General features: G+C 42.3%; 1 protein-coding gene across 2 annotated transcripts in view; it reads left to right on the top strand.

Annotated features, from left to right (window-relative positions):
* Positions 1-230: 230 nt before the first annotated feature.
* BEND4 (BEN domain containing 4) overlaps positions 231-26,431 on the top strand; it is a 42,161-nt gene continuing 15,960 nt past the window's right edge. For both annotated transcript variants that reach the window (XM_023224660.1, XM_023224661.1), the window contains exons 1-3: positions 231-576; positions 732-1,460; positions 9,120-9,686. In XM_023224660.1, the coding sequence (XP_023080428.1) occupies positions 965-1,460; positions 9,120-9,686 (1,063 nt within the window). In that variant the 5' untranslated portion in view covers positions 231-576; positions 732-964. The remainder of the gene's footprint in view (positions 577-731; positions 1,461-9,119; positions 9,687-26,431) is intronic.

Here is a 26,431-nt window from a genome sequence, read left to right on the forward strand (position 1 = left end):
AATTCAAACAACCCGGATGCATCAGTGCAACACAGCCACACACTCCCGAGTATCTGACTTTGGACAATTCCCTTCGGCCTCTCTGCGCCTCGGTTTTCTCACCTTTATAATGGGGGGTGGGGGAAATGATGGTGTCATGCACATTCTCAGGGCCCCTACGGGAAACAAATGAAAACGTGAAAAAGTTCTACGCCCTGCGCGCTTTCACGTTGCGCATGAGCTCAGAGGCCGCGAGGCTCCGGAAAGCAGGACCCCAGAGCCCTGTAAACACCGCGCGACCACCTGGGCCAGGATCTTCAAGAGGTTCTTTTCAGAAAGATCGGAGACCAATTCCCGATTGGTAGAAGAACTTGCGGTAATATACACGTACTCTGACGACCCCGCCCCAACGACTAGCCCCTCCTCTGTGCAACCCCGAGAGTTTGGGGTCATGCAGGGGGCGCCAGGAGCTCATTTAGGAAGCCGGACCCCGCCCGCAGCCGCAGAAGCCACGAGTCCACATCTGGGTCTCTAAAGTCTCGCCGTAGCCAGATCCAGGATCCCCACCTTCTTCACCAGTTCCCGGGCGCCCTCCAGGTCCTCGCTTTCCCCCTTCCCCCCCTCCCCGTCGGAGGCGCGGAGCCAGCGGGCAGACCCCGCGGGCGGCTGCGGCGCCAGGCCCCGCCCCGCCCCCATTATCATTAGCAGATATTACCCTAAACACTTGCTCTTTACCTCCTTTCTCCCTCCAGGCATTGGCGAGGCGGCCTGTCAATCAGGAGCTCGGGCGGCAGCCCCCCGCGCGGGGGCTCGGCGATGCCAGCCTCAGCGACAGGCGACGGCGGCGGCGGCCACGGCACAAACACACACCCTCCCACACGCGCGCACCAGGGCAGAGCCGGCGTGCAGGCGGCGGAGGCACCCTCGGAGCCCGGCGCCCGGCGGGGAGGGGACGTGCTCCGGGGGACCGGCCCCGAGGCGCCGGATGGAGGAGGAGATGCAGCCTGCAGAGGAGGGGCCCAGCGTCCCCAAAATCTACAAGCAGCGCAGCCCTTACAGCGTCCTCAAGACGTTCCCCAGCAAGAGACCGGCGCTGGCCAAGCGCTACGAGCGACCCACCCTGGTGGAGCTGCCGCACGTGCGGGCGCCCCCGCCGCCCCCGCCGCCCCCGCCGCCCTTCGCGCCGCACGCCGCCGTCTCCATCAGCAGCAGCGAGCCGCCGCCGCAGCAGTTCCAGGCGCAGAGCTCCTACCCCCCCGGGCCCGGCCGGGCCGCCGCCGCCGCTTCGTCGTCATCGCCGTCCTGCACGCCCGCCACATCCCAGGGCCACCTGAGGACTCCGGCGCAGCCGCCGCCCGCGTCCCCCGCCGCCTCGTCGTCGTCCTCGTTCGCCGCCGTCGTCAGGTATGGCCCAGGCGCGGCGGCGGCCGCCGGCACCGGCGGCACGGGTAGCGACGGCGCCAGCCTGGAGCTCAGCGCAGGTACCAACTCTCGGCACAACTTTCCTTCCCGCCACGGCCGGGGGCAGCGGGAGGGGGCCCGGGAAGGAGAAGCGGGGGCCCGCCGACACTCTTCCGTGCTGGGCCGAGTTGGGACGTCGGGGCGCACCCTGAGGCCTCCCCGCGCGCCCGGAAACTTCGGGAGGATTCTCCAGCGCCGCCACGGCTGGGCTTCCGACGGCGCGCGCTTAACAGGTGGCTCCGCTGCTTGGATGTGGCGCCGGGAAGCACGGCTGTGGCGGTCGGCGGCCGGGATTGCTTGGGCGTGGGCCGGAGTGGGGCCGGACGCCCCAGGGGGATAGCGGCGGCCGCTCCGGGAAAAGCTAGAGCTTCTCGGGCCGCCCCGCTGGGACGCTCTAGTACTGCTTCACTTTTTCCGTCCGCTTCTTCCCTTTCTTCTCCTTACTCCATTTCTTTCTCCTCTCCACTTCTTCTTTGCTTTCTGGTGCTTTCTTCGCCACCTCTTTGATGCACTCTCACACTATCGTAGTCCACGCTGGTTGACTCTCAGCTGCGTTTTTCCTTCTGTCTTTTTATGTGCGCCTGTGTTTCTCGCGTGCTCTCTGTCTTGCTCTGTCCCTTTCCCCTCCCACTCTCTGGTTGTGAGACTCGGGGCCCCGCGTCTGCCACGCCGTGGACTTCGGCAAGGCGCGGGGAACCATCCCGTCCCTCCTCCCTGCCCGGGAGCCGCAGGCAACTCTGCTCCCACCGCCCACGTCGTCGTCCCCGCCATCCCCTGGTCCCTGCCCGCCGCGGGGCCCTGCCTCTCCCGAGCATCTCGCCTGAGCCCTACAGAAACGCCTCGTGGGAAGCACCCACCCTGGGGTCCGCGACTCCTCTCCTTTATCCCGAGTCCGCGGGCGCTGCCAGGGCAAAGCAGCCCACTGCCTGCCTGCAGGGAGCGAGATGGGCTGGTTGCGAGGCCACAGCCTGAGGCCTGAGCCCAAGGGACCTCTCCACCAGCTCCCAGTGGGTGCAGCCACGTTTATCCGCTCATTAGAGCTAAAAGTTACTGCCAAGGCCTTTTATGACACTTTGGAGCCCCCCAAATCCTGCATGTCAGTGAATCTGAGACTCTTTTTTTTTTCCCCCTGTGGGAAATAGTGTGTTGTGTCTAAATGAGTTATAGATGTCTCCACTAATAAATCTGTTGTTTGTCAATATTTTGACACATGAAGGATTGGTTTTGAAAAAAAACCTAATTACAGGTTATAGTGAAGACTTGATCTGTCACATCTCTCACTGATATGAAGATGGTTGATTGCTTTCAGTGGGATTCTTAGGTGGGCTTCCTTATTGTTTGTGGGGTATATTTTTTTCAGTTGCTCTTGCCCCAGTATTCCGTTGTGTTTTTATATTCTTCGGTAGGCAATTGGCTTACTTGATTTTCCTCCTTACTTTTCTTCTTTTTTCCCCCTTTCTTAAGGAGGTTCTTTTTCTTTCTGGTTTGGGATCCTATTTTCTCCTAAACTACTACTTGTTCAGGCCTATGTTTATTTCTAGGCTCAGCTTTACCATCCTGTATTTTTATGTTGTTTTCCAGCCATTTGAGTCCTTTTCCCATTTTGTGTGTTTTGCTTTTACTCTTTCGCATAGCCTCAGTTTCATCATTTTCATTGAGGTTTTCCCATCATTATCTGCCCAAGTCAGTCTTTCATCTCCTCTTGCTTTCTCTTTCCAGCCTTTGCTGACTGTCTTTCCATATTTTACTTCCTGTTATACATTGTAAATTTACCCCCGTCTCATTTCCATTTTTCATCCATAGTTTTAGCTGGCTATATATTTCCTGCATTGCTTCTTTTTTTCTGCACCAGTCACTTGCTGTTCTTTCCTTGGTCACTTCTACCCTGGCAGTTTCCTTGCTGTCCTTCATTCATGTGGAGTGTTTTATTTTTTTCTTCCCTTTTCTCACCTTGTTCTCAATGTTCTCTTTCAGTATTCCCTCTAATGTCCTGTTTAGTTTATTTTGTCTCTGTTCCCAGATGGAAATTATAACATCACTAAATCTAAAGGAGTGAAGAGGGGTTTTTTTTGATGCCCTTCAAACTTCTCTGTATTTTCTTTTATTCTCACGGCTGCTTTTGTTGTTTTTAAGGGAGGTCATCGAGAGGGGTAAGCTTATAGCACCAAAGGCTGGATGCCTCGTGCTTGCTGGAAAGATGGGAATTGGGTGGTAGGTTTCTTCCATGCAGTGAGGAAAATAGTCTGGGGGGGAAAAAGCCATTGAATTAGACATCATGAATTGTAGTCATAATATTAATCACTGATGGACAAAGCCATCTCTTAACAGGCACAGTGTTGTGAGTGGCCATCAGGGGAACAACCACTTGAAGAGCTGATTGGTTCTTTGAGAAATTAGTCGTTCCACTTTGAACCAATGAGCTTGTGTGCACAGACCCATGGCCTTTTAAGCATACAGGGTGGGGTGGGGAGGGGAGTGGTGCTTTGCCTGTTGCTCCTTCGCAAAAGTGTAATTGCAGTGTCTGAGGCTACCTGGTAAACTGAAAATAGTCAAAACATTCATGTGATGAAATGAGTCAAGGACAGAAGAAGAGACAACTAGACAACTGAGTGTCCAGAGTAAATGCAGTGAAAAGATGAAAGGGTTGAAGTGAATCTTAGTTGCCATTAAAGGCCATAACTGAGAAGAGAAATATGTAATTAAAAATAGATTTTTTTCAACATTTTTATAAAATCTCATGAAGAGTATAATTTTCCTTAAAAGGGGTAATACACCATGGTTTTAAAAGCATATTTTTCCTCTGTGGGAGGCTTAGAGTTAAAACCCACGTAGATCTTGATATGCAGCCTAAATTTGGCATCAGGAAATGGGAAATTGCATCTTTAAGCAGAGTACAATCAAAAATGAATTACAATAAATCCTATATAATTGCATAGGTCATTCTCTTTAATGAGATTTTATTAACCTGACTGTCAAGCTTTTGAGTCAGGCAGATATTTTATCTTCTTCAACTGATAAAAGTGTCAGCTATAAACCACCATATAAATATTCATAAATCTACACATCTGTGGCAGCCTATCAGCATCATTCTTTTGGACATTAAAAGCATTCTAATTACTTTCTGTCTAGCAGAGCTGAAATGCTGCCTGTTATAGTATGTGCTTGGCAGGCATGATTGCTTTTGTTTGCCATCACAAATAGCAGCATCCTATTTTATATACCGATGGTCCAGAAAATATTCAGGGATTGACTGAGCAGGATGAATATTAGGAAGCACCATCTGGTTTTGATAGCACCGAGTATATTAACTCATCTGTTAATTTTTGACACATCATTGATTTATTTATTTAGAAAAATTGCATCCTGTTTTGCTGTGTTGATGTTTGCCATTATGAAAAAAAATTGGATGGCATTTTTTAAAAAAGACATAGTTCATTGATTTAAGACAAGGGTGGTGTTTCCAAAGATGCTTTCGTTTTCTAACTTATATTTTCTATGCCATGAAGTCGTCTCTTAAAAATAAGTTAAATTAATGTTTTAAGGAAATCATCTATTTTGAACTAGTTAGAAATCCTTGGGTAGATATATGAATACATGATAGTAATACATGATAGTAGGTCACTAAAAAAAATTTCTGCTTCTGCATTTTTAATATTAATGTATTTCACCCTTCGCTGGGCTAAAATCAAAAGGTTACCACTAATCTTGACTACTGTGATCTCTTTCATAGAAACAGAATTCTCTTGGGAATCTGCTGTGATGGGCAAATTCCATTCAAGGCTTTACTTACAAAGAAGGGCAGTAAAGTAGGGAGACTGTGTTTGATTGCCCACTTCCCATCCCTCTTCTTACTCACTTATCAGATTTAGGATGGATTAAACAACTTAAATTCAGACGAATTTCTCGAAATGAATTTTTTAATTAAAAAAATAATCATGGGTTCAGATTTTGGAATCGGACAAGGCACAATTTGCAGCATGATGTTGTCTCCCAATAGGTTGCACAATAAAGCAAAATAAATAAGAAATGGGCATTTTGGAGGGCTTTGTGATTGTGATTTATTAACATTTTATGGCGTTTAATTTTAGGGAAGTTAGGGATAAAGTAGTCCTTCTGTAAACTGTTGATTTTCTCTTTCCCTGCCATCACTTGAGTGGAGCATTCTATGACTAAAAAAAAAAAAAAGAACATTAAAATCATAATACATGTTCACAGTTTGCTCAATTGAGAATCATAGATCAGTAGCCATTCAATTGTGCTCGTATGAAAATAGAACTTTTGTCCATTTCTTAATGATAATGGGCATCACACAGTACTTGAAGTTGTAATTATATTCTGTCTAGAAGGCTAAACTATTGCTGCATGCAATGTGTATTAGGTGGAAAGATTTGCTATTTTCCATCAAATGTAATGGTAGTATTTTTCATCACACTCTTCCATGTATCAATGTTAAAATAATATTCAAATAATTCAAGGTATCGAGAAGAGAAAAAATTCAACTTTAAGGGTGACAGTAGCCCTTTTTGTACATATCATTTCTGAAAGCAAATTCAGATTGAAGCATTTAAAAAACTGTAGGCAAGAACTACTTTATGATTGTAGCTATTCTCTCATATTCTGAGTGCACTTTAATAGATTATCTTCATAATGTAGTATATCACCTAATGATTTTTTCTCAGCATGTTACAAGTTTATCCTTCAATTAAGAAAACAAATCACGCTTGTCCCTAAGTCAGATTTTTTTCTCTTAAAATCTATACTCTAATGTGATTTATCAATATGATTAAAATTACTGAGTGTATTGTAGGACACCGAACAAATACATTCAAGCAGTTCTTACCAGGCAATTCTGTGTTAGACTTTCATATTTTGTCCCTTTCATCAAGGTTATGTTGGACTATGCTGATTAAAATGCAAACAGTAAATACAACTTCAGGTCTAGAATGGGATTATAGGATTAAAATGAATGAAAACTGCTGTTGTGCTAGAATTGAAAATTCCTAATCAATATCATCCTTTGATTTTACTAATAAAAGAACAGAAACCAGGAAGTAAAAACAATGAGTGTAACATCTTAAACCTCTTACTTGTATAGTTCAACTGTTGGTTTTCTTATTATTTGGTTTTGGCCATTGTAAATAAATGGCACCCAGATATTTTTGTGAGACACCAGATAAGAGTACAGATGGTGCGTCACAGAGCACGTATCAGATAGTTACAAAGTATAAATCAAACTAACAAATTGTTTAACAAAATATGTTCTGTCCACCTACCTTGACAAATACACCTTCATGGTAACCAGGTTTGGAATTTACAGCCAACCCATGTCTTTCTCTCCCTACTCCCAGCTTTATCTTCCACCAGGAGGGACCTCATATACACATATGTGGAGGTCCCAGTCCACACTTCCAGGGTTTGACACCATGGTCACTGTCTTCGGATTGATGGCTAAAGAGAAGATGGCAGCATAGATCCTTAAAGCAGTTTTAGTGGGGAATTCCTGCATCTTGGGGTACTTGGCCATGGGTACAGGATTGGCTGGAGAAGGAGGGGCAGGTGGCACTTCTGCTGCCAAGGTCTGAGGGTCTAGAATGGAAATTCCTAAGAATAAGAAAGTACTATCCTAAGAAGAAAATAGTCCTGTGGACTCTAAACCAGCCTAGGGTGGACTTGCTACCCCTACCCCTGTCAAGTAAATCTGATAATGCTATAAACTGAGATGCTCTATGTATGTACAAGAGTACTTGCTGTGTGTTCAGTAACTATTTCTCAAGGCGTTGTGCTGGCCTCTCACACTCCAGTGCAGTTTATGATCCTCTACTGAGTAGAAGAGATCAGGCTTCTGTTCTGACTTGCAGTTTTTCAGCGGGATTCAGGATTTGGGAGATGTAAGGGATGCTTCTTATGTGCCAAACACTGTGCTATATGGGCTTTACATATATATTCTTTTTTTTTTTTTCCTGAGATGGAGTCTCACTCTGTCTCCAGGCTGGAGTGCAGTGGCACCATCTCAGCTCACTGCAACCTCTGCCTCCTGGGTTCAAGCGATTCTTCTGCCTCAGCCTCCTGAGTAGCTGGGACTACAGGCACGCGCCACCATGCCCAGCTAATTTTTGTATTTTTAGTAGAGACAGGGTTTTCCCGTGTTGGCTAGGATGGTCTTGATCTCCCACTTTGTGATCTGCCCACCTTGGCCTCCCAAAGTGCTGAGATTACAGGTGTGAGCCACCATACCCAGCTGCTTTACATATATATTCTTATTAAAAAGTTGGAAAAGAGCGCTTGGACCCCTCTCCTCTGATTATCTTAGTTATTTCATGAGAGAATAGCAAGAAAAAAGAACACAGTGGAATATTGAGCACTGCATGGAGTTCTCCTGAAGTGTGGTTTCCTTGGTCTTACATCCTGGGTGTGTTCTAAGGGATTTCTTATTGAAGCTGTTCTAGCTCATTTTTCCCATAGCAGCCCTTGAACATCTCACCATTTTTTGTTCTGAAAGTTTTTTTCCTCCCGAAAAAAAATACAGCTAGACAACATTTTCAGGGAGAGCTAGTGCTAGTTTCATTTTTATCTTAAACAATAGTTATAGGCATCTAAAATCTCGAATATTTTGTTTGTTGCCATTATTCTGGGAAAGGGGAGAGGAAATAAGAGACATCCTCAGGCTTCTGTGTCAGCTCTGAAAAGTGCCCCTCTCTGTATTTATAATAGCCCATTCTAGGTGGCAATCAGGAAAGAAGTGAATCTACCTTGTGACATTTATATTTAGGGTAAATTTTCAAGACCTTTCGATATCATTAAATTATGTTTTCACAATTTGGGTTTTTCCCCCTTTTGTTTTTGCAGTGAGTTGATTGCTTTTGTTTGCTTTTTGCTTTCAATGGTTGACAGTATGCTTTAGAATTCATGTACATGGGCTAAGAGGCACCCATGCCTTGTGCCATTTTAGAATATTTGGCAGTCTACTGGAAGAGATTCTAAGAAGTGATACTACTGATTTTCAAATGATCAGGTTAGCCTAAACGTTGGCCTTGACGAGAAATCCAAGTTAGCAAATAAATGAAAGGAAGGAATAGTGAACACAGATGTTAGAAGACACATACAGTTTTGTGTTCATCCTGTGCCCATAGGCCCACTCTTTGCTTTACCTTAGATTTCTAGTGAGCTCTTCAAAAAGACTTATCTTTCTTTTCCAGTTTGCATCTGGGAGCTATGTACTCTCGGCAGGGATTGTAGCAACTGATTAATCACAAGGGCATGAGGGCACTCCAGAAATAGAAGTAATGATTGCTTTAAGCCCTCCTATCAATGAGGAATTGAGTCTGCAGTGGCTGACTTGATTTGTTAGAGTAAGGATATTAATGAAACCAAAGGTATGAGTTCAGACCTGTGTAGCCAGTTAATGCCACAGAGAGGAAAATCTCTTATGTGGTGCCCAACACAGTCCAGCCGTTTCCTAGAGCAAGAGACTGGGTGTGACTCATCTAGCATCCCGCAGTCGCAGAACAACAGGAAGCTATGCATTCTATTCATAGTGGATTTACTGTGTCGTCTTGGCTTATGACAGAGAGTAAAATACATATTTTTAACATGTTTGAATGTTGAGCTCAAAATTGAGGACTTTATTTATATTTTGCTGTTGGCTGTTGGTCACTGATGTGTCTTTTCATTTGTTTCAGAGAGTCGAATGATCTTGGATGCCTTTGCCCAACAGTGCAGTCGAGTTCTTAGCCTCTTAAATTGTGGAGGAAAACTCCTGGACTCCAACCATTCTCAGTCCATGATTTCTTGTGTAAAGCAGGAAGGCTCAAGTTACAACGAAAGACAGGAGCACTGTCACGTTGGGAAAGGGGTCCACAGTCAGACCTCAGACAATGTAGACATAGAGATGCAATATATGCAAAGGAAACAACAAACTTCTGCCTTTTTGAGGGTTTTCACTGATTCTCTACAAAATTACCTGCTCTCGGGGAGCTTTCCGACTCCAAACCCCTCGTCAGCCAGTGAATACGGCCACCTGGCCGATGTGGATCCTCTGTCAACCTCTCCTGTGCATACGTTAGGTGGTTGGACTTCCCCAGCAACGTCCGAATCCCATGGCCACCCATCTTCATCTACGCTGCCAGAAGAGGAGGAGGAGGAGGAAGAGGAAGGCTATTGTCCTCGATGCCAGGAGCTGGAGCAGGAGGTTATTTCACTGCAACAAGAAAATGAAGAGCTCAGAAGGAAATTAGAGAGCATCCCAGGTATCCTGCCGTATTCCTTGCAAGACAACTGCAACCCTTCTTTATTTCACTTGTCTCATCCGTCTGTCTGTATTTCTGTACTCATGTGTGTGTATGTGTTATGTATGTGTGGGCTTTTTTTGTTTTTTGGCCAGTGATGTAGAAAAGTTGGAAAAAACAGACATGCTCAAGGGCTTCTTAGCCCATCCAGTGCCAGACTGAAACTGTAGGATGAGCCACTAGCCTGTTTACTTCCAGCTACCGTGTTCTTGTGTATAGAACGCCATAGTCCTATTAAAAGGTGTCTCTATCAATACAAAAATAATTTCTAGATGTGCTGCTTTGACAATGAAATAGGTCAAGTGCTATAAGCCTATTTTCTTAAAAAGTGGTCCTGTTCCTTTAAAATGGGTTTTGAATTTTTAAAAACTTTGATCCTATGCATTTTGTTAGTCAATGATAGAAATTAAAATGAAATACTTTGAGAGGCAGAACTCAAGTAGCACTGAACAAATGAAATGACTTTTTCTATTTCATTAACTTTCCCTGCCTTTTCTTTTAAGTTTCAACAAGCATAATCTCTTTAGCATGTACATTGTCCTTTACTGTTATTAAGAAACTATAAAACTAATAGGTCAAAGATAGACCAGTAATTCAACTGGCCCCAAACTATTTGTGGCTGGCCTTGGCTAAATATGAGGCATTTCCTGCCTCTTAGAGACACTAGATTTTCAGAGTAGTAAAATCATCTTTCTGGCAAGACATTCTCTCTGGGTTGCAAAGTCTTTTTTATTTTTTATTTTTTGAGAGGGAGTCTCACTGTGTTACTGAGACTGGAGTAGAGTGGCACCGTGTCGGCTTACTGCAACCTCCGTCTCCTGGGTTCAAGCGATTCTCGTGCCTTAGTCTCCTGAGTAACTGAGATTACAGGGGCCCACCACCTCGCCTGGCTAGTTTATATATATACATATATATTTTTTTTAGTATAGATGGGGTTTCACCATGTTGGCCAGGCTGGTCTTGAACTCCTGACCTCAGGTGATCCACCCACCTCGACCTTCCAAAGTGCTGGGACTACAGGAGTGAGCCACTGCGCCGGCCCTGATTTTACTTTTATCTTTGAATTCATTCCTGTTTGTCTGTGGCTTACAGAAGACAAGACCATTAACAAGAACAATCTCTTCAAACCTTTTTAATTGTGCAGTCGTTGCTAAAAAGTGTTGAAGCTTGTGCCCACCAATCTACACATTTATTGGTTAATTGCGTACATGTACTACTATTCTAATATATTGGGGTTCAAAATAAATCATACATAGGAAATTTTAAAATTTTAATGCCAATACATATGTATAAATATAAGTTATATTCTTTTTTTTTTTTTTAATTGAGACGGAGTCTCACTCTGTCACACAGGCTGGAGTGCAGTGGCGTGATCTTGGTTCACTGCAGCCTCTGCTGCCTGAGTTCGAGCGATTTTCCTGCCTCAGCCTCATGAGTAGCTAGGACTACAGGCACGCATCACCATGCCTGGCTACTTTTTTTCTTTCTTTCTTTCTTTTTTTTTTTTTTTGTATATTTAGTAGAGACAGGGTTTCGCCATGTTGGCTCGGCTGGTCTCGAACTCCTGACTTCAGGTGATCCGCCTGCCTTGGCCCACCAAAGTGCTGGGACTACTGGCGCGAGCCACTGCACCCAGCCAATATAAGCTATATTCTTTTCCTGATACAGTATCTTTGTATCACTCAATTTGGCAGCTGATCTAGAAAGAAGGAAATGTTAAAGAAAGCTGCCCACTTGTTTATTAGTAGACAAAGGAAGCAAAAAGAAGGTTTTATTATTTAAAATAATTCTCCAAATAGAGCTGAGGTTTGGTTCAGAACATTTTGGAATTAGATTAAGTGCAGTTGTCTTGGGGAGGTGGGGAAGTAAGAGGTGCAGCAAATCCATTTTCTCCTTTTGCATTGGAGACCTGGAGTTAGATGCAGACACGTAGTGTTTTCCCACGCCAGGCAGGCACCAACTACAAGAGGGACACTGGGTAGAACACAGAAGAATGTAATGGAACCAGATCACTCCTGGTTTCCCCAAGTCCGAGACATGGTTGCAGCTAGCACGCTGTGGGATTTTACAAGTCTCACAGCTATGTAATCCATGTTCACTCTGGGTTTATCTCATGGGTGTTTTTCTTGTCACCCCCACTGCCCCTCTTTAACTGGGGCAGGAAATAGTGTCCTAGAGGTCATCCAGCTACAGAGACTTTCGTCAGCCACTCAGAACCGTAACCAAAGGAGCCTTCTTAGCTTTTGAAGTGCTTAGTGGCACTCCTTGATCTCCTCTTGGGAAAGAGTTTCAGAGTGCAAGGACAGGTGACACAAATGTCCCAAGTAGTATTGTCTAATTCCTGGTCCTAAATATTTGGCAAGCTGTATGTCCTTGATGTGTCCTAAGCAAACTTGGGGTTCAGTCCCACTCTCACTTACCGAACCCATAGCAGGTCAGGTGCTTTGTGGTAGGGGTTCACTCTGTTGGCTTGCCACTAATCATTGTGTTTTGTACTTCACAGCAAGATAGAAATGCTGCCATTTCTTGAACCTTCTTGATGATCAGACATTGAATTGACACTTGTTGAAATTAGGCTAATGATCAGTCCTATTACTGTAAACATTCAACCCTGTTGACAGTCCCCTCCCTGAACTTGAACCAGCAACCATTTCACATGGATAACTGTGTTTACTTTAAGTAATACATCCAACAATATGGATGAAAAGCCAGTTTATTAATTATGCATAGTAAAATAGTATGCAGTGAAGAAAATATTAGTTTATTTGTGATTACTTATCACATGTTTGTGACTGAGGGACCCCTTAATATTGGAAAACAGGTTAAAGTGTCACCTGGAGATGAAAATTTGATCAAAGGGAGAAGTCACTGCCCTCTTGCCCTTACCTCTCAGTGCCCATTTTTACCTAAACAATAAACCAGTCTGTGAGTGACACCCAGGAATCCACTTTTTACTTGATTAGCTGTGCATTTTGGGTGGAGGGGTATCTGTTATCATTTGAAGAAAAGCGTGCTATGTGGTACACTGGTTTTGCATAGAATAAAAATGTTTTGTCCTACAGTAACTCTCCTACATAATTTGGGATGGATTTTCCCTAAGCAGCGGTCTCAACAGTACCCCATCATTCTAGAGGCCAATACATTTCTGTGGAAGGACCTGGGGCTTTCTTCGAGTAGAATCTACCTGTTTTGTGGGAATCACTTCTTTACAGCCAAGCAGGATGGATGAATACAAAGGAGAAGGCACCGCTCAGCAGTTAGCACAGAAAGTAAGGTTGAAAAGGAGATGGGTCAGCTGCTGCAGGTCAGAGCCCAGGCAGCGTTCCTCGGTCATTTCTCTGCCTTTCTGGAGGAGTGCCGTTGAGGATTTTTTTTTTTCCCCCTGAAATAAAGCCTTTATACCTGGGAGCAGTTCTTGAAGTGAGAGTTAAAAATAAACAAGCTTATCAGTCTACAAGAAAAAATGATTTCACTTGGGCATCTCTCAAGGGAAAAGGTAAGAAACCATACCAAAACAAAGAAGTTGTGGGCAGGCACTATTTCTGGCACTCCTCTGAGAGGGGCAGTGTTATGGTATTATTTGCAGTCTTTTGATGATCAGCTACATGCGGCAAGGCAGGGGCTTCTGGAAAATTCTCTCTAACTTTTCAGAGTTAGTTGCAGGTGTAGGGAATTCAAATTTTATCCCAATGAAATAGCATTAGCACATTTTCTTCTGTATTGGATCACCACACTAGAAAATTAGAAAGTGTTTAGAAGTAAAATTTTTTGAAAAGAAAGTGAAATTATGTTAAAAGAAAAAAGCCACAAAAGCAGAAGACTTTTGAATCAGGAGCATGAAGGGATGAGAGGTTTTTAAAAGAAGGAAAATGGTGCATAGAACTCTCATTGGAGAGAGTGTCAGTTTAGAGTAGTCACGTTTGCTTAGGAAGCTTAGTGAACACTAAGGAGAACTCGTAAAGGAGGACAAATATAAAATAACCATATTTCATCTAATTTAAGATGCCAGTGGATGTAAGCTACACCAATCTTTATGTTCCACTAAGAAAGAAGAAATCATAATTGTACATTTTAATTACCTTTGAACACAAAGTCCATAGATTTTAAATATGAAAAACTGTGGGTCTTAGAATCATAAAGTGTGGTAATTTTTGCTAAGAAAAGTCCAAAGTAAAATAATTATAACACATTAAGAATACCTTGAAATTTTCTGTGTGCCAAATATAGGAAGGAGCTGTCTATTGTTGATATTTTAATTAAACTTTGTTTTGTAAAGTTAATTAAAGTTTTGTATACAAAACTTTTGTAAAGTTTTGTATACAAAATGAAGTTATAGGATGTATAGATAGTTAAAAGTTACTGTAGTGAAGCTGTGTCTATCATCTCACATAGTTACCCTTTTTGCTGTTCTTGTAGTAAGAGCTGCTAAAATCTACTCAGTAGCCTTACTCTCAAGTACGGTACAAATCTGTCACCTGTACTCCTCATGTTGTGTTGGATCTCTAGACCTATTCATCATACATATGTGCTACTTTGTAACGTCTGAGCTATATCCCCCCATTTCCACTCCAACTCCCCACCCCTTGTGGCTACTGTTTTGTTTTCTAGCTCTGTGTATTTGAATTTTTCTTTATTTTAGATTCCATATGTAGGTGAGATCTTACAATATTTTTCTTTCTGGGTCTGGCTTAACATAATGCCCTCCAGACTCACCCATGTTGTGGCAGTGGCAAAATCTTGTTCTTTTTTAGGTCAGAATAATATTCTATCCAATAATACACCACAGTTTCTTTAATATTATTGGATAATATTCTATCCAATAATACACCACAGTTTCCATGTCTTGGCTGTTGGGAATAATGCTGCAATGAACTTGGGAGTGCAGACGTCTTGACAAGATGTTGATTTCATTTCTTTTGGGCATATGTCCAGGAGAAGGTTTGCTGGGTCATATTTTTAATTTTCTAGGAAAATTCCAACACTGTTTCCCATGTCTATACCATTCTACATTTCCACCAATGGTGTACAAGAGTTCCCTTTTTCCCATACACTCACCAACACTTGTTATCTTTTGACCTTTTGCTAACAGCCATCCTAACTGGTATCAGGTGTGTCTCATAGTGGTTTTGACTTGCATTTCCCTGATGATTAATGATGTTGAGTACGTTTTTATATATGTGTTGGTATTCTTTGGAGAAGTATCTGTTCAGGTATTTTGCCCATTTTGTAATTGGGTTTTTTGTTTTTCTACTGTGGAGGGGTATGAATTCCTTATATATTTTAGATATCAATCCCATGGTTTGCAAAAATTTTTTTTCAGACCATAGATTGCTGTTTCATTTTGTTGATTGCTATGCAGAAACTTTTTAGTGTGATGCAGTTCCATTTTTAAAATTTTTGCTTTTGTGGCCTGAAAATTCTGTTGTTGTTCTATGTAGTAAGAGCTGCTAAAATCTACTCAATATCCTTAATCTCAAGTACAGTACAAATTTGTTACATTGGGTTATTTATTCTTGCTTTTGTGGCCTGAGCTTTTATGGTACCTAAAAAATTATTTCCAAGGCCAGTGTCCAGAGCATTCTCCCTGTGTTCTTTGTCTTCCAGGACTTTTACAGTTTCTGGTCTTGTATTTGGGTCTTTTATCCATTTTGAGTTTATTTTTGTGTATACTATAAGGCAAGGATCTAATTTCATTCTTTTGCGTGTAGAAGTCCAGTTTTCCCACACCCTTAGTTGAAGAGCATTGTTAATGTTTTTGTAGGACTCTCTACTTTCTGAAAAATACTTTTTTTAATTATCTCATTTTATCCTCATAACTCCATGGGGCCACAGCAAATATTAATATCATTCCTATTTTACAGACAAAGAGGTTGGACACTGAGCTCAGTTGGAAACCTAGGATTACAATCCAAGCCTCTGACTCCAGATCTAGTTTGTTACCCCTCACCACCCTCAAAACAGCTGATTCTCATTATTCAGCATCGTTGTGTTCTATAAAGTCACTGTGAGCACCACATTGAGAATATTAAAACATTCCACCTAGGGGAAATACAGAGCTAGGTTCTTAAGAGCCTCTGTTCACGACAGTTTCATCAGCTGATCAGTATATAACTTTGTTTTATGTGCGTGTTTATTTAAAGAGAACTTTTGTAATAATTATCGCTGGTTGAGTAACGGCACTATAGTTCATGCCCGAATGAGGTGTATCTAACATGCTTGTTTTCTCCCTAAGACGCATCACAGTCTTCTTGTGCTTAGGAACAGTAGACAGCACTTCAGTGCTACAATTGGGGCCATTTGAAACAGTGCGATCACCAACAAAAGTCACAAAAATACAAAAACTGTAGCACTAAATAATAGACCATGGTGAGGACACTTGTTTACAGTGATGAGAGCTGAAACAAGAAGGCAGAACATTGCCTTGTTCCACTTCAGCTGGGAATGTGTGCATATCAGGTTTTCAGTACTCTGCACATGCCTGTGAGTCACTACAAAAGCACCACAAGGTCTGATTTGGGGGTTACAAATACATTTTGGCAAGTAAAGCACATTTGCACATACCGAATCCATGAATCCTCATCAGGATCCACTGTACCAACTCCAGAGGCTACAAACTAGAGAACTAACCTTGGATTCTGCAGTTCTGTTCATGTTAGTCCACTGTTGTCATTCTCTAATTAAGAAAGTTTTAAAGTGGTCAGTCATGTCAGTTTTTGAATAACAGGAATTTTGCAAGAACAGAACACCCCAGAGTAGATGCAGTGTAGACGTGTGCTAGTGTTCTCTGGTGCCCTCACCACCCTCCAAACTTGAATATACCCACAAGGACCTGTGGGAGGGAAAATGCTCAGGTCGATTTCTGATCCTGAGAAACTCACGGATCATATGTAAAATGGGTGCTCTGAGGTAAGATGAACTTAGTACATTCTGAGTATTAGAGTGAATGATAGGGACAGAGGAATAAAGAATTGAGTTCTTTCACTGAGAATTTGGTGAATGTCATCATGGCTTTTGGTTACAGCTATCAGTGACACTGAGGGAGACAGACCAACAGGAGGTAAAGAGAATGGATTTGGAGTCATAGCCATGTTTGAATCTCCTCTCCTGCTACTTGGTATCTGTGATTGTTTTGGCAAATTGCTTTAATCATGCCAGACCTCAGTTTCCCTTTCTATAAAGTGAGGTTAGTAATACTGTAGGGATGTTGAAAGTACCAAAAGCAATGAAGTCATGGTTAGGTGCCTACTAGTCTTCCAGTAAGTACTCAATAAATGGAAACTTGAAGAAAAAGAGGAAATTATTCTGTGCCTAGTGCTCCAGAAATCATATGTTGTTTTCCTTATGATAAGTGGTATTCTTACCTTACAAAGGTGTCGCCATTCAATTAGTTGGCCAGATGGGGAACCTCGGATCCATCCAGAGCTCATCTCTCCTTCTGACTCCCAGTCAGCCTCCACTCTTCTGGGTCCCACCTCTTACACACCCATCAGTGGGACCTCTCCTTTCTCTGCACTGGTGTCAACCAGGCTCATCTCATAACTGGAGCTGTTGCAAGAGTCACTAAGCTCCCCTCCCAGACTCCAGTCCTTCCCACACCAGACTCTAGTCTCTCCCCAAAACAGCCCCAGGTCCCCCACTGCCAAAGAGCCTCTAAGGGCTTCAAATAGTCTATGGAGTAAATTCTAGCATCCTCAGTGTGACACACAAGGTTCTTCAATTCCTGGATCTTTTCCTGTCTGTCTTTGGAGACTCAGCCCTCAATGCCCACCAGACATGAAGTGTTCCAACCCCATTGGACAGTTTGTGAATCCCTGAACAGCCAAACACTTCCATACTTCAGGCCTTCCTTTACTCCTGCTATTCCTTTCAACCTAAGAACATACTCCTTTTCTCTCCACTTGAGAAACTCCTATCCATCCTTTAGTATCAGGTGACACTGTAACAAATGCTTCCCACAGTTCCCAAGCAAAATTCATCACTTTTCATAGCACGTCATGCAGATTCTGTTATTGTTATCATAAGAAGTTGTTACTCTATATGTGTCTGTGTCTCCTGATGTCCTAATATGAAGAGAGACAGGCCGTGGAGGTCCTTGAGGACAGAGGCTCAAAGTCATCTTTGTGTCCCCTCTTTCCTAGCCCACTGTTAGGCATGTTGTAACATCTACATGTTAATTGAATTGAATTAATGGAATGAGGATACCGACATGAACAAAAATATAACTGCGCATCTGTAGGCTGACTAATACTTACAGCTCATTGTTTATTTCTAAATATTTACAATTCAGGAGCTTACACTTTACAGAGATGATGTGAATAGGGCACGTAAAGACGATGAAACACACAGATGGCCATGGTTGTCAGAGGACAGTAAATAATTCAGTTGCCCTATAAAAGTGTATGTGGAGTATTTTGAGATGTTTTAAGTCATTGAAAACAACTGTATAGCAAGATAGATTAAATATTGCTTGAAGGGTGAAGAGAGAAACTCTGATCAAGATTTTAATGCAATGAAAATTAGGAACTAGAGACCCAAGCACCCTTAAGATGGGCAAAACCAAAATCTGAGCAGTTTTCCCCAAGGAAAACTATTTAGGAAGACCATTTCACTAGTCTCATTTACCAGCTGCTCATACAAGACAGCACAGTCAACAGAGTCAATGAAGTGCTCTCAATGAAGAATTCACTAGACTCCCAATCTTAAAATGACAGTAGCTTACATTAGGCACTATTTATTGGGTGCCTTTTGCTTTACATTATTATTTTAATTAATCCTCACAATAACTATACAGTAGGTCATCACAGTTCTATTTTTATTTTTAAATTTTTTTATTATTATTGTACTTTAAGTTCTAGGGTACATGTGCATAACGTGCAGGTTTGTTACATATGTATACTTGTGCCATGTTGGTGTGCTGCACCCATCATCTCGTCAGCACCCATCAACTCGTCATTTATATCAGGTATAACTCCCAATGCAGTCCCTCCCCCCTCCCTCCTCCCCATTATAGGCCCCGGTGTGTGATGTTCCCCTTCCCGAGTCCGAGTGATCTCATTGTTCAGTTTTCACCTATGAGTGAGAACATGCAGTGTTTGGTTTTCTGTTCTTTCGATAGTTTGTTGAGAATGATGGTTTCCAGCTGCATCTATGTCCCTACAAAGGACACAAACTCATCCTTTTTTATGGCTGCATAGTATTCCATGGTATATATGTGCCACATTTTCTTAATCCAGTCTGTCACTGATGGACATTTGGGTTGATTCCAAGTCTTTGCTATTGTGAATAGTGCCGCAATCAACATATGTGTGCATGTGTCTTTATAGCAGCATGATTTATAATCCTTTGGGTATATACCCAGTGATGGGATGGCTAGGTCATATGGTACTTCTAGTTCTAGATCCTTGAGGAATCGCCATACTGGTTTCCATAATGGTTGAACTGGTTTAGAATCCCACCAACAGTGTAAAAGTGTTCCTATTTCTCTACATCCTCTCCAGCAACTGTTGTTTCCTGACTTTTTAATGATTGCCATTCTAACTGGTGTGAGATGGTATCTCATTGTGGTTTTGATTTGCATTTCTCTGATGGCGAGTGATGATGAGCATTTTTTCATGTGTCTGTTGGCTGTATGAATGTCTTCTTTTCAGAAATGTCTGTTCATATCCTTTGCCCACTTTTTGATGGGGTCATTTGTTTTTTTCATGTAAATTTGTTTGAGTTCTTTGTAGGTTCTGGATATTAGCCCTTTGTCTGATGAGTCGATTGCAAAAATTTTCTCCCATTCTGTAGGCTGCCTGTTCACTCTGATGGTAGTTTCTTTTGCTGTGCAGAAGCTCTTTAGTTTAATTAGATCCCATTTGTCAATTTTGCTTTTTGTTGCTGTTGCTTTTGGTGTTTTAGACGTGAAGTCCTTGCCCATGCCTGTGTCCTGAATGGCATTCCCTGGGTTTTCTTGTAGAGTTTTTATGGTATTAGGTCTAACATTTAAGTCTCTAATCCATCTTGAATTAATTTTCATATAAGGAGTAAGGAAAGGATCCAGATTCAGCTTTCTACTTAGGGCTAGCCAATTTTCCCAGCACCATTTATTAAATAGGGAATCCTTTCCCCATTTCTTGTTTTTGTCAGGTTTGTCAAAGATCAGATGGCTGTAGATGTATGGTATTATTTCTGAGGACTCTGTTCTGTTCCATTGGTCTATATCTCTGTTTTGGTACCAGTACTATGCTGTTTTGGTTACTGTAGCCTTGTAGTATAGTTTGAAGTCAGGTAGCATGATGCCTCCAGCTTTGTTCTTTTGACTTAGGATTGTCTTGGCAATGCGGGCTCTTTTTTGTTTCCATATGAACTTTAAAGCAGATTTTTCCAATTCTGTGAAGAAACTCATTGGTAGCTTGATGGGGATGGCATTGAATCTATAAATAACCTTGGGCAGTATGGCCATTTTCACGATATTGATTCTTCCTATCCATGAGCATGGTATGTTCTTCCATTTGTTTGTGTCCTCTTTTATTTCACTGAGCAGTGGTTTGTAGTTCTCCTTGAAGAGGTCCTTTACATCCCTTGTAAGGTGGATTCCTAGGTATTTTACTCTCTTTGAAACAATTGTGAATGGAAGTTCATTCATGATTTGGCTCTCTGTCTGTTACTGGTGTGTAAGAATGCTTGTGATTTTTGCACATTAATTTTGTATGCTGAGACTTTGCTGAAGTTGCTTATCAGCTTGAGGAGATTTTGGGCTGAGACATTCTAAATAAACAATCATGTCATCTGCAAACAGGGACAATTTGACTTCTTCTTTTCCTAACTGAATACCCTTTATTTCTTTCTCTTGCCTGATTGCCCTAGCCAGAACTTATGTTGAATAGGAGTGGTGAGAGAGGGCATCCCTGTCTTGTGCCAATTTTCAAAGGGAATTTTTCCAGTTTTTGCCCATTCAGTATGATATTGGCTGTGGGTTTGTCATAAATAGCTCTTATTATTTTGAGGTACGTTCCATCAATACCGAATTTATTGAGCGTTTTTAGCATGAAGGGCTGTTGAATTTTGTCAAAGGCCTTTTCTGCATCTATTGAGATAATCATGTGGTTTTTGTCTTTGGTTCTGTTGATATGCTGGATTACGTTGATTGATTTGCGAATGTTGAACCAGCCTTGCATCCCAGGGATGAAGCCCACTTGATCATGGTGGATAAGCTTTTTGATGTGCTGCTGGATCTGGTTTGCCAGTATTTTATTGAGGATTTTTGCATCGATGTTCATCAGGGATATTGGTCTAAAATTCTCTTTTTTTGTTGTGTCTCTGCCAGGCTTTGGTATCAGGATGATGTTGGCCTCATAAAATGAGTTAGGGAGGATTCCCTCTTTTTCTATTGATTGGAATAGTTTCAGAAGGAATGGTACCAGCTCCTCTTTGTACCTCTAGTAGAATTCAGCTGTGAATCCATCTGGTCCTGGACTTTTTTTGGTTGGTAGGCTATTAATTATTGCCTCAATTTCAGAGCCTGCTATTGGTATATTCAGGGATTCAGCTTCTTCCTGGTTTAGTCTTGGGAGAGTGTAAGTGTCCAGGAAATTATCTATTTCTTCTAGATTTTCTAGTTTATTTGCGTAGAGGTGTTTATAGTATTCTCTGATGGTAGTTTGTATTTCTGTGGGGTCGATGGTGATATCCCCTTTATCATTTTTTATTGCGTCTATTTGATTCTTCTCTCTTTTCTTCTTTATTAGTCTTGCTAGAGGTCTATCAATTTTGTTGATCTTTTCAAAAAACCAACTCCTGGATTCATTGATTTTTTGGAGGGTTTTTTGTATCTCTATCTCCTTCAATTCTGCTCTGATCTTAGTTATTTCTTGCCTTCTGCTAGCTTTTGAATGTGTTTGCTTTTGCTTCTCTAGGTCTTTTAATTGTGATGTTAGGGTGTCCATTTTAGATCTTTCCAGCTTTCTCTTGTGGGCATTTATTGCTATAAATTTCCCTCTACACACTGCTTTCAGTGTGTCCCAGTGATTCTGGTATGTTGTGTCTTTGTTCTCATTGGTTTCAAAGAACATCTTTATTTCTGCCTTCATTTCGTTATGTACCCTGTAGTCATTCAGGAGTAGGTTGTTCAGTTTCCATGTAGTTGAGTGGTTTTGATTGAGTTTCTTAGTCCTGAGTTCTAGTTTGATTGCATTGTGGTCTGAGATATAGTTTGTTATAATTTCTGTTCTTGTACATTTGCTGAGGAGTGCTTTACTTCCAATTATGTGGTCAGTTTTGGAATAAGTGAGATGTGGTGCTGAGAAGAATGTATATTCTGTTGATTTGGGGTGGAGAGTTCTGTAGATGTCTGTTAGGTCTGCTTGGTGCAGAGATGAGTTCAATTCCTGGATATCCTTGTTAACTTTCTGTCTCATTGATCTGTCTAATGTTGACAGTGGGGTGTTGAAGTCTCCCATTATTATTGTATGGGAGTCTCAGTGTCTTTGTAAGTCTCTAAGGACTTGCTTTATGAATCTGGGTGCTCCTGTATTGGGTGCATATATATTTAGGTTAGTTAGCTCTTCGTGTTGAATTGATCCCTTTACCATTATGTAATGGCTTTCTTTGTCTCTTTTGATCTTTGATAGTTTAAAGCCTGTTTTATCAGAGAGTAGGATGGCAACCCCTGCTTTTTTTTGTTCTCCATTTGCTTGGTAGATCTTCCTCCATCCCTTTATTTTGAGCCTATGTGTGTCTCTGCATGTGAGATGGGTCTCCTGAATACAGCAAAGTGATGGGTCTTGATTCTTTATCCAGTTTGCCAGGCTGTGTCTTTTAATTGGACCATTTAGTCCATTTACATTTAAGGTTAATATTGTTATGTGTGAACTTGAATCTGTCATGATATTAACTTATTTTGCTCATTAGTTGATGCACTTTCTTTCTAGCATTGATGGTCTTTATGTTTTGGCATGTTTTTTGCACTGGCTGGTACCGGCTGTTCCTTTCCATGTTTAGTGCTTCTTTCAGGGTCTCTTGTAAGGCAGGCCTGGTGGTGACAAAATCTCTTAAGCATTTGCTTATCTGTAAAGGATTTTATTTCTCCTTCACTTATGAAACTTAGTTTGGCTGGATATGAAATTCTGGGTTGAAAATTCTTTTCTTTAAGAATGTTGAGTATGGGCCCGCACCCTCTTCTGGCTTGTAGAGTTTCTGCCGAGAGAGCTGCTGTTAGTCTGATGGGCTTCCCTTTGTGGGTAACCGGACCTTTCTCTCTGGCTGTCCTTAAGAGTTTTTCCTTCATTTCAACTTTGGTTAATCCTTAGTGAGATCAACCCGGTACCTCAGTTGAAAATGCAGAAATCCACCCATATTCTGTGTTGCTTGCACTGGGAGCTGGAGACTGGAGCTGTTCCTATTCAGCCATCTTGCTCCACCCCTTCTGATGATAGTTTCTTTTGCTGTGCAGAAGCTTTTACTTGGATCCTATTTGTCAATTTTTGCTTTTGTTGCAATTGCTTTTGACATTTTCATCATGAAATCTTTGCTCGTGCCTATGTCCTGAATGGTATTGCCTAGATTTTCTTCTAGGATTTTTATAGTTTTGGGTTTTACACTTAAGTCTTTAATCCATCTTGAGTTAATTTAAGTATTTAATCCACCTTGAGTTAATTTTTGTATAAGGTATAAAGAAGAAGGGGTATAGTTTCAATTTTTTGCATATGGCTAGCCAGTTCTCCCAGGAACAAGGAGTGGGGAAAGGATAGGGAATCCTTTCCCCATTGCTTATTTTTGTCAGGTTTGTCGAAGATCAGATGGTTGTAGATGTGCAGTCTCATTTCTAAGTTCTCTATTCTGTTTTCATTGGTCTGTGTGTCTGTTTTTGTACCAGTACCATGCTGTTTTGCTTACTGTAGCCTCCAGCTGTGTTCTTCTTGCTTAGATTGTCTTGGCTATATGGTCTTTTGTTTTTATGTTCCGTAAGAATTTGAAAGTAGTTTTTTCTAATTCTGTGAAGAATGTCAGTGGTAGGTTAATGGGAATAGTATTGAATCTATAAATTACCTTGGGCAGTATGGCCATTTTCATGATATTGATTCTTCCTATCCATGAGCATGGAATAGTTTTTCCGGTTGTTTGTGTCCTCTCTGATTTTCCTTTTTTTTTTTTGAGACGGAGTCTCGCTCTGTCACCCAGGCTGGAGTGCTGTGGCCGGATCTCAGCTCACTGCAAGCTCCGCCTCCCGGGTTTTCTCCATTCTCCTGCCTCAGCCTCCCGAGTAGCTGGGACTACAGGCGCCGCCACCTGGCCCGGCTAGTTTTTTCTTTGTAGTTTTTAGTAGAGATGGGGTTTCACCGTGTTAGCCAGGATGGTCTCGATCTCCTGACCTCGTGGTCCTCCCGTCTTGGCCTCCCAAAGTGCTGGGATTACAGGCTTGAGCCACCGCGCCCGGCCCCTCTCTGATTTTCTTAAGCAGTGGTTTGTAGTTCTCCTTGAAGAGATCCTTCTCTTCCCTTGTTAGTCGTATTCCTTGGTATTTTATTCTCTTCGTGGCAATTGTGAATGGGATTTCACTCATGATTTGGCTCTCTGCTTGCCTCTTGTTGGTGTATAGGAATGCTTGTTTGATTTTTGCACGTTGATTTTGTGTCCTGAGACTTTGCCGAAGTTTCTTATCAGCTTAAGAAGCTTTTGGGCTGAGACAGTGGAATTTTCTAGATACAGGATCATGTCATTTGCAAACAGAGACAGTTTGGCTTCCTGTCTTCCTATTTGAATACCTTTTTTTTTTTGGAGATGGTGTTTTGCTTTGTCGCCCAGGCTGGAGTGCAGTGGTAGGATTTCGGCTCACTGCAAGCCACCTCCTGGGTTCACACCATTCTCCTGCCTCAGCCTCCCGAGTAGCTGGGACTACAGGCACCCGGCACCATGCCTGGCTAATTTTTTGTATTTTTAGTGGAGACGGGGTGTCACGGTGTTAGGCAGGATGGTCTCAATCTCCTGACCTCATGATCCGCTTGCCTTGGCCTCCCAAAGTGCTGGAAATACAGACATGAGCCACCGTGCCAGGCCTCGAATACCCTTTGTTTGTTTCTCTTGCCTGATTGCCCTGGCCAGAACTTACTTTTTTTTTTTTTTTTTTAAGACGGAGTCTTGCGCTGTTGCCCAAGCTGGAGTGCAGTGGTGCGATCTCAGCTCACTGCAAGCTCCACCTTCTGGGTTAACACCATTCTCCTGCTTCACCTTCCCGAGTAGCTGGAACTACAGGCGCCCGCCACCACACCCGGCTAATTTTTTGTGTTTTTTAGTAGAGATGTGGTTTCACCATGTTAGCCAGGATGGTCTTGATCTGAGCTCATGATCTGCCCGCCTCAGCCTCGCAGAGTGCTGGGATTACAGGCGTGAGGCACAACACCTGGCCCAGAACTTTCAATACTGTGTTGAATAGGAGTGGTGAGAGAGGACATCCTTGTTTCGTGCCGGTTTTCAAGGGGAATGCTTCCAGCTTTTGCACATTCAATATGGTACTGGCTGTGGATTTGTCGTGAATGACTCTCACAAAAAATTTTTCATACACATCTTTTTGTTTGTTTTAAAGAGCGAGTGTTGCTTTGTTGCCCAGGCTGAAGTGCAGTGGCGCAGTCATGGCTTGTTGCAGCCCTGAAATGCTGGACTCAAGTGATCCTCCCAGCTTACTCTGGGTAGCTGGGGTTACAGGCACAGGTCACCACACCCAGCTATTGGTTTGAATTTTTTGTAGAGATGTGTTCTTGCTATGTTTTCCAGACTGGTCTCAGTCTCGTGGGTGCAAGCGATCCTCCCACCTTTGCCTCCCAAATTTTGGGATTACAGGCGTGAGCCACCGTGCCTGGCAACATCTTAATGACTCTAAAATATGGATGAGGGATCAAAAAAAAGTTCATTCAAATCCTGATCAATGAGTCTTTACAGTTTCTCTAAAACTTCCAAGCAAAATCCAAGGTAGTGCCTTGCACATGTCGCTTGACAAAGCAGTGACATATGTACCCTTGTGTTTTATTCTAACCGTAAACTGTGAAGAACAGAATGCTGCTTTGGAGCCTCATACTCAGCCCTGTGTAGAAGAGATTCATACGTAGAAAGTAAATGAAGTCCCCAAAGTCACACAGTCAGTGAAAAACCTGGAACTAAAATGCAGACCTGTCTCCATTTGTTTCTCGAAACTTAGGGTTTTTTCCAGCAATTAATGCTCAGTGTCAGGAGACACATTCTTCCCCACTGTGGCATCAGTATAAAGGGCTGGACTTTTAAGAAGCTGGTGAAATTAGGGGCATTTGACAGGTTTTATTAAACTTTGGTTTAATAACAGGCCCACTTCTAACTGATACACATATGACTTATTTTGGTTGATCTCTTGTTGTTCAGCAAGTGCTTCTTCAATTTGGAGAATGTATCCATGTAACTGTTCACAAGTGGCCCCAGCCAAGGTCTGTAAGGATGATGACTATTTTAAGAAAATGCTTTTTTGGCAAGAAGAAAAAGTTTCTAACCTACCCCTACTTCTTGTTACTCAAAATCTTCAAAAAGATGTTGAAGTAGTTTTTGATTTATTATGTTACATTGTGATGTCACCTACAAAATCCAAGGCTGTTATATTACACTGCATAAAATGATAATTCCTGTTTGCTATCTTAAAAAAATCATGAGAAAAACGAAATTTAGAAAGCTCGATGGTGATACTTTGAAATTAGGGCTTAGGTTAA

This window comes from Piliocolobus tephrosceles, chromosome 3 (assembly GCF_002776525.5).
Source record: "Piliocolobus tephrosceles isolate RC106 chromosome 3, ASM277652v3, whole genome shotgun sequence".
Lineage (NCBI taxonomy): Eukaryota > Metazoa > Chordata > Mammalia > Primates > Cercopithecidae > Piliocolobus > Piliocolobus tephrosceles.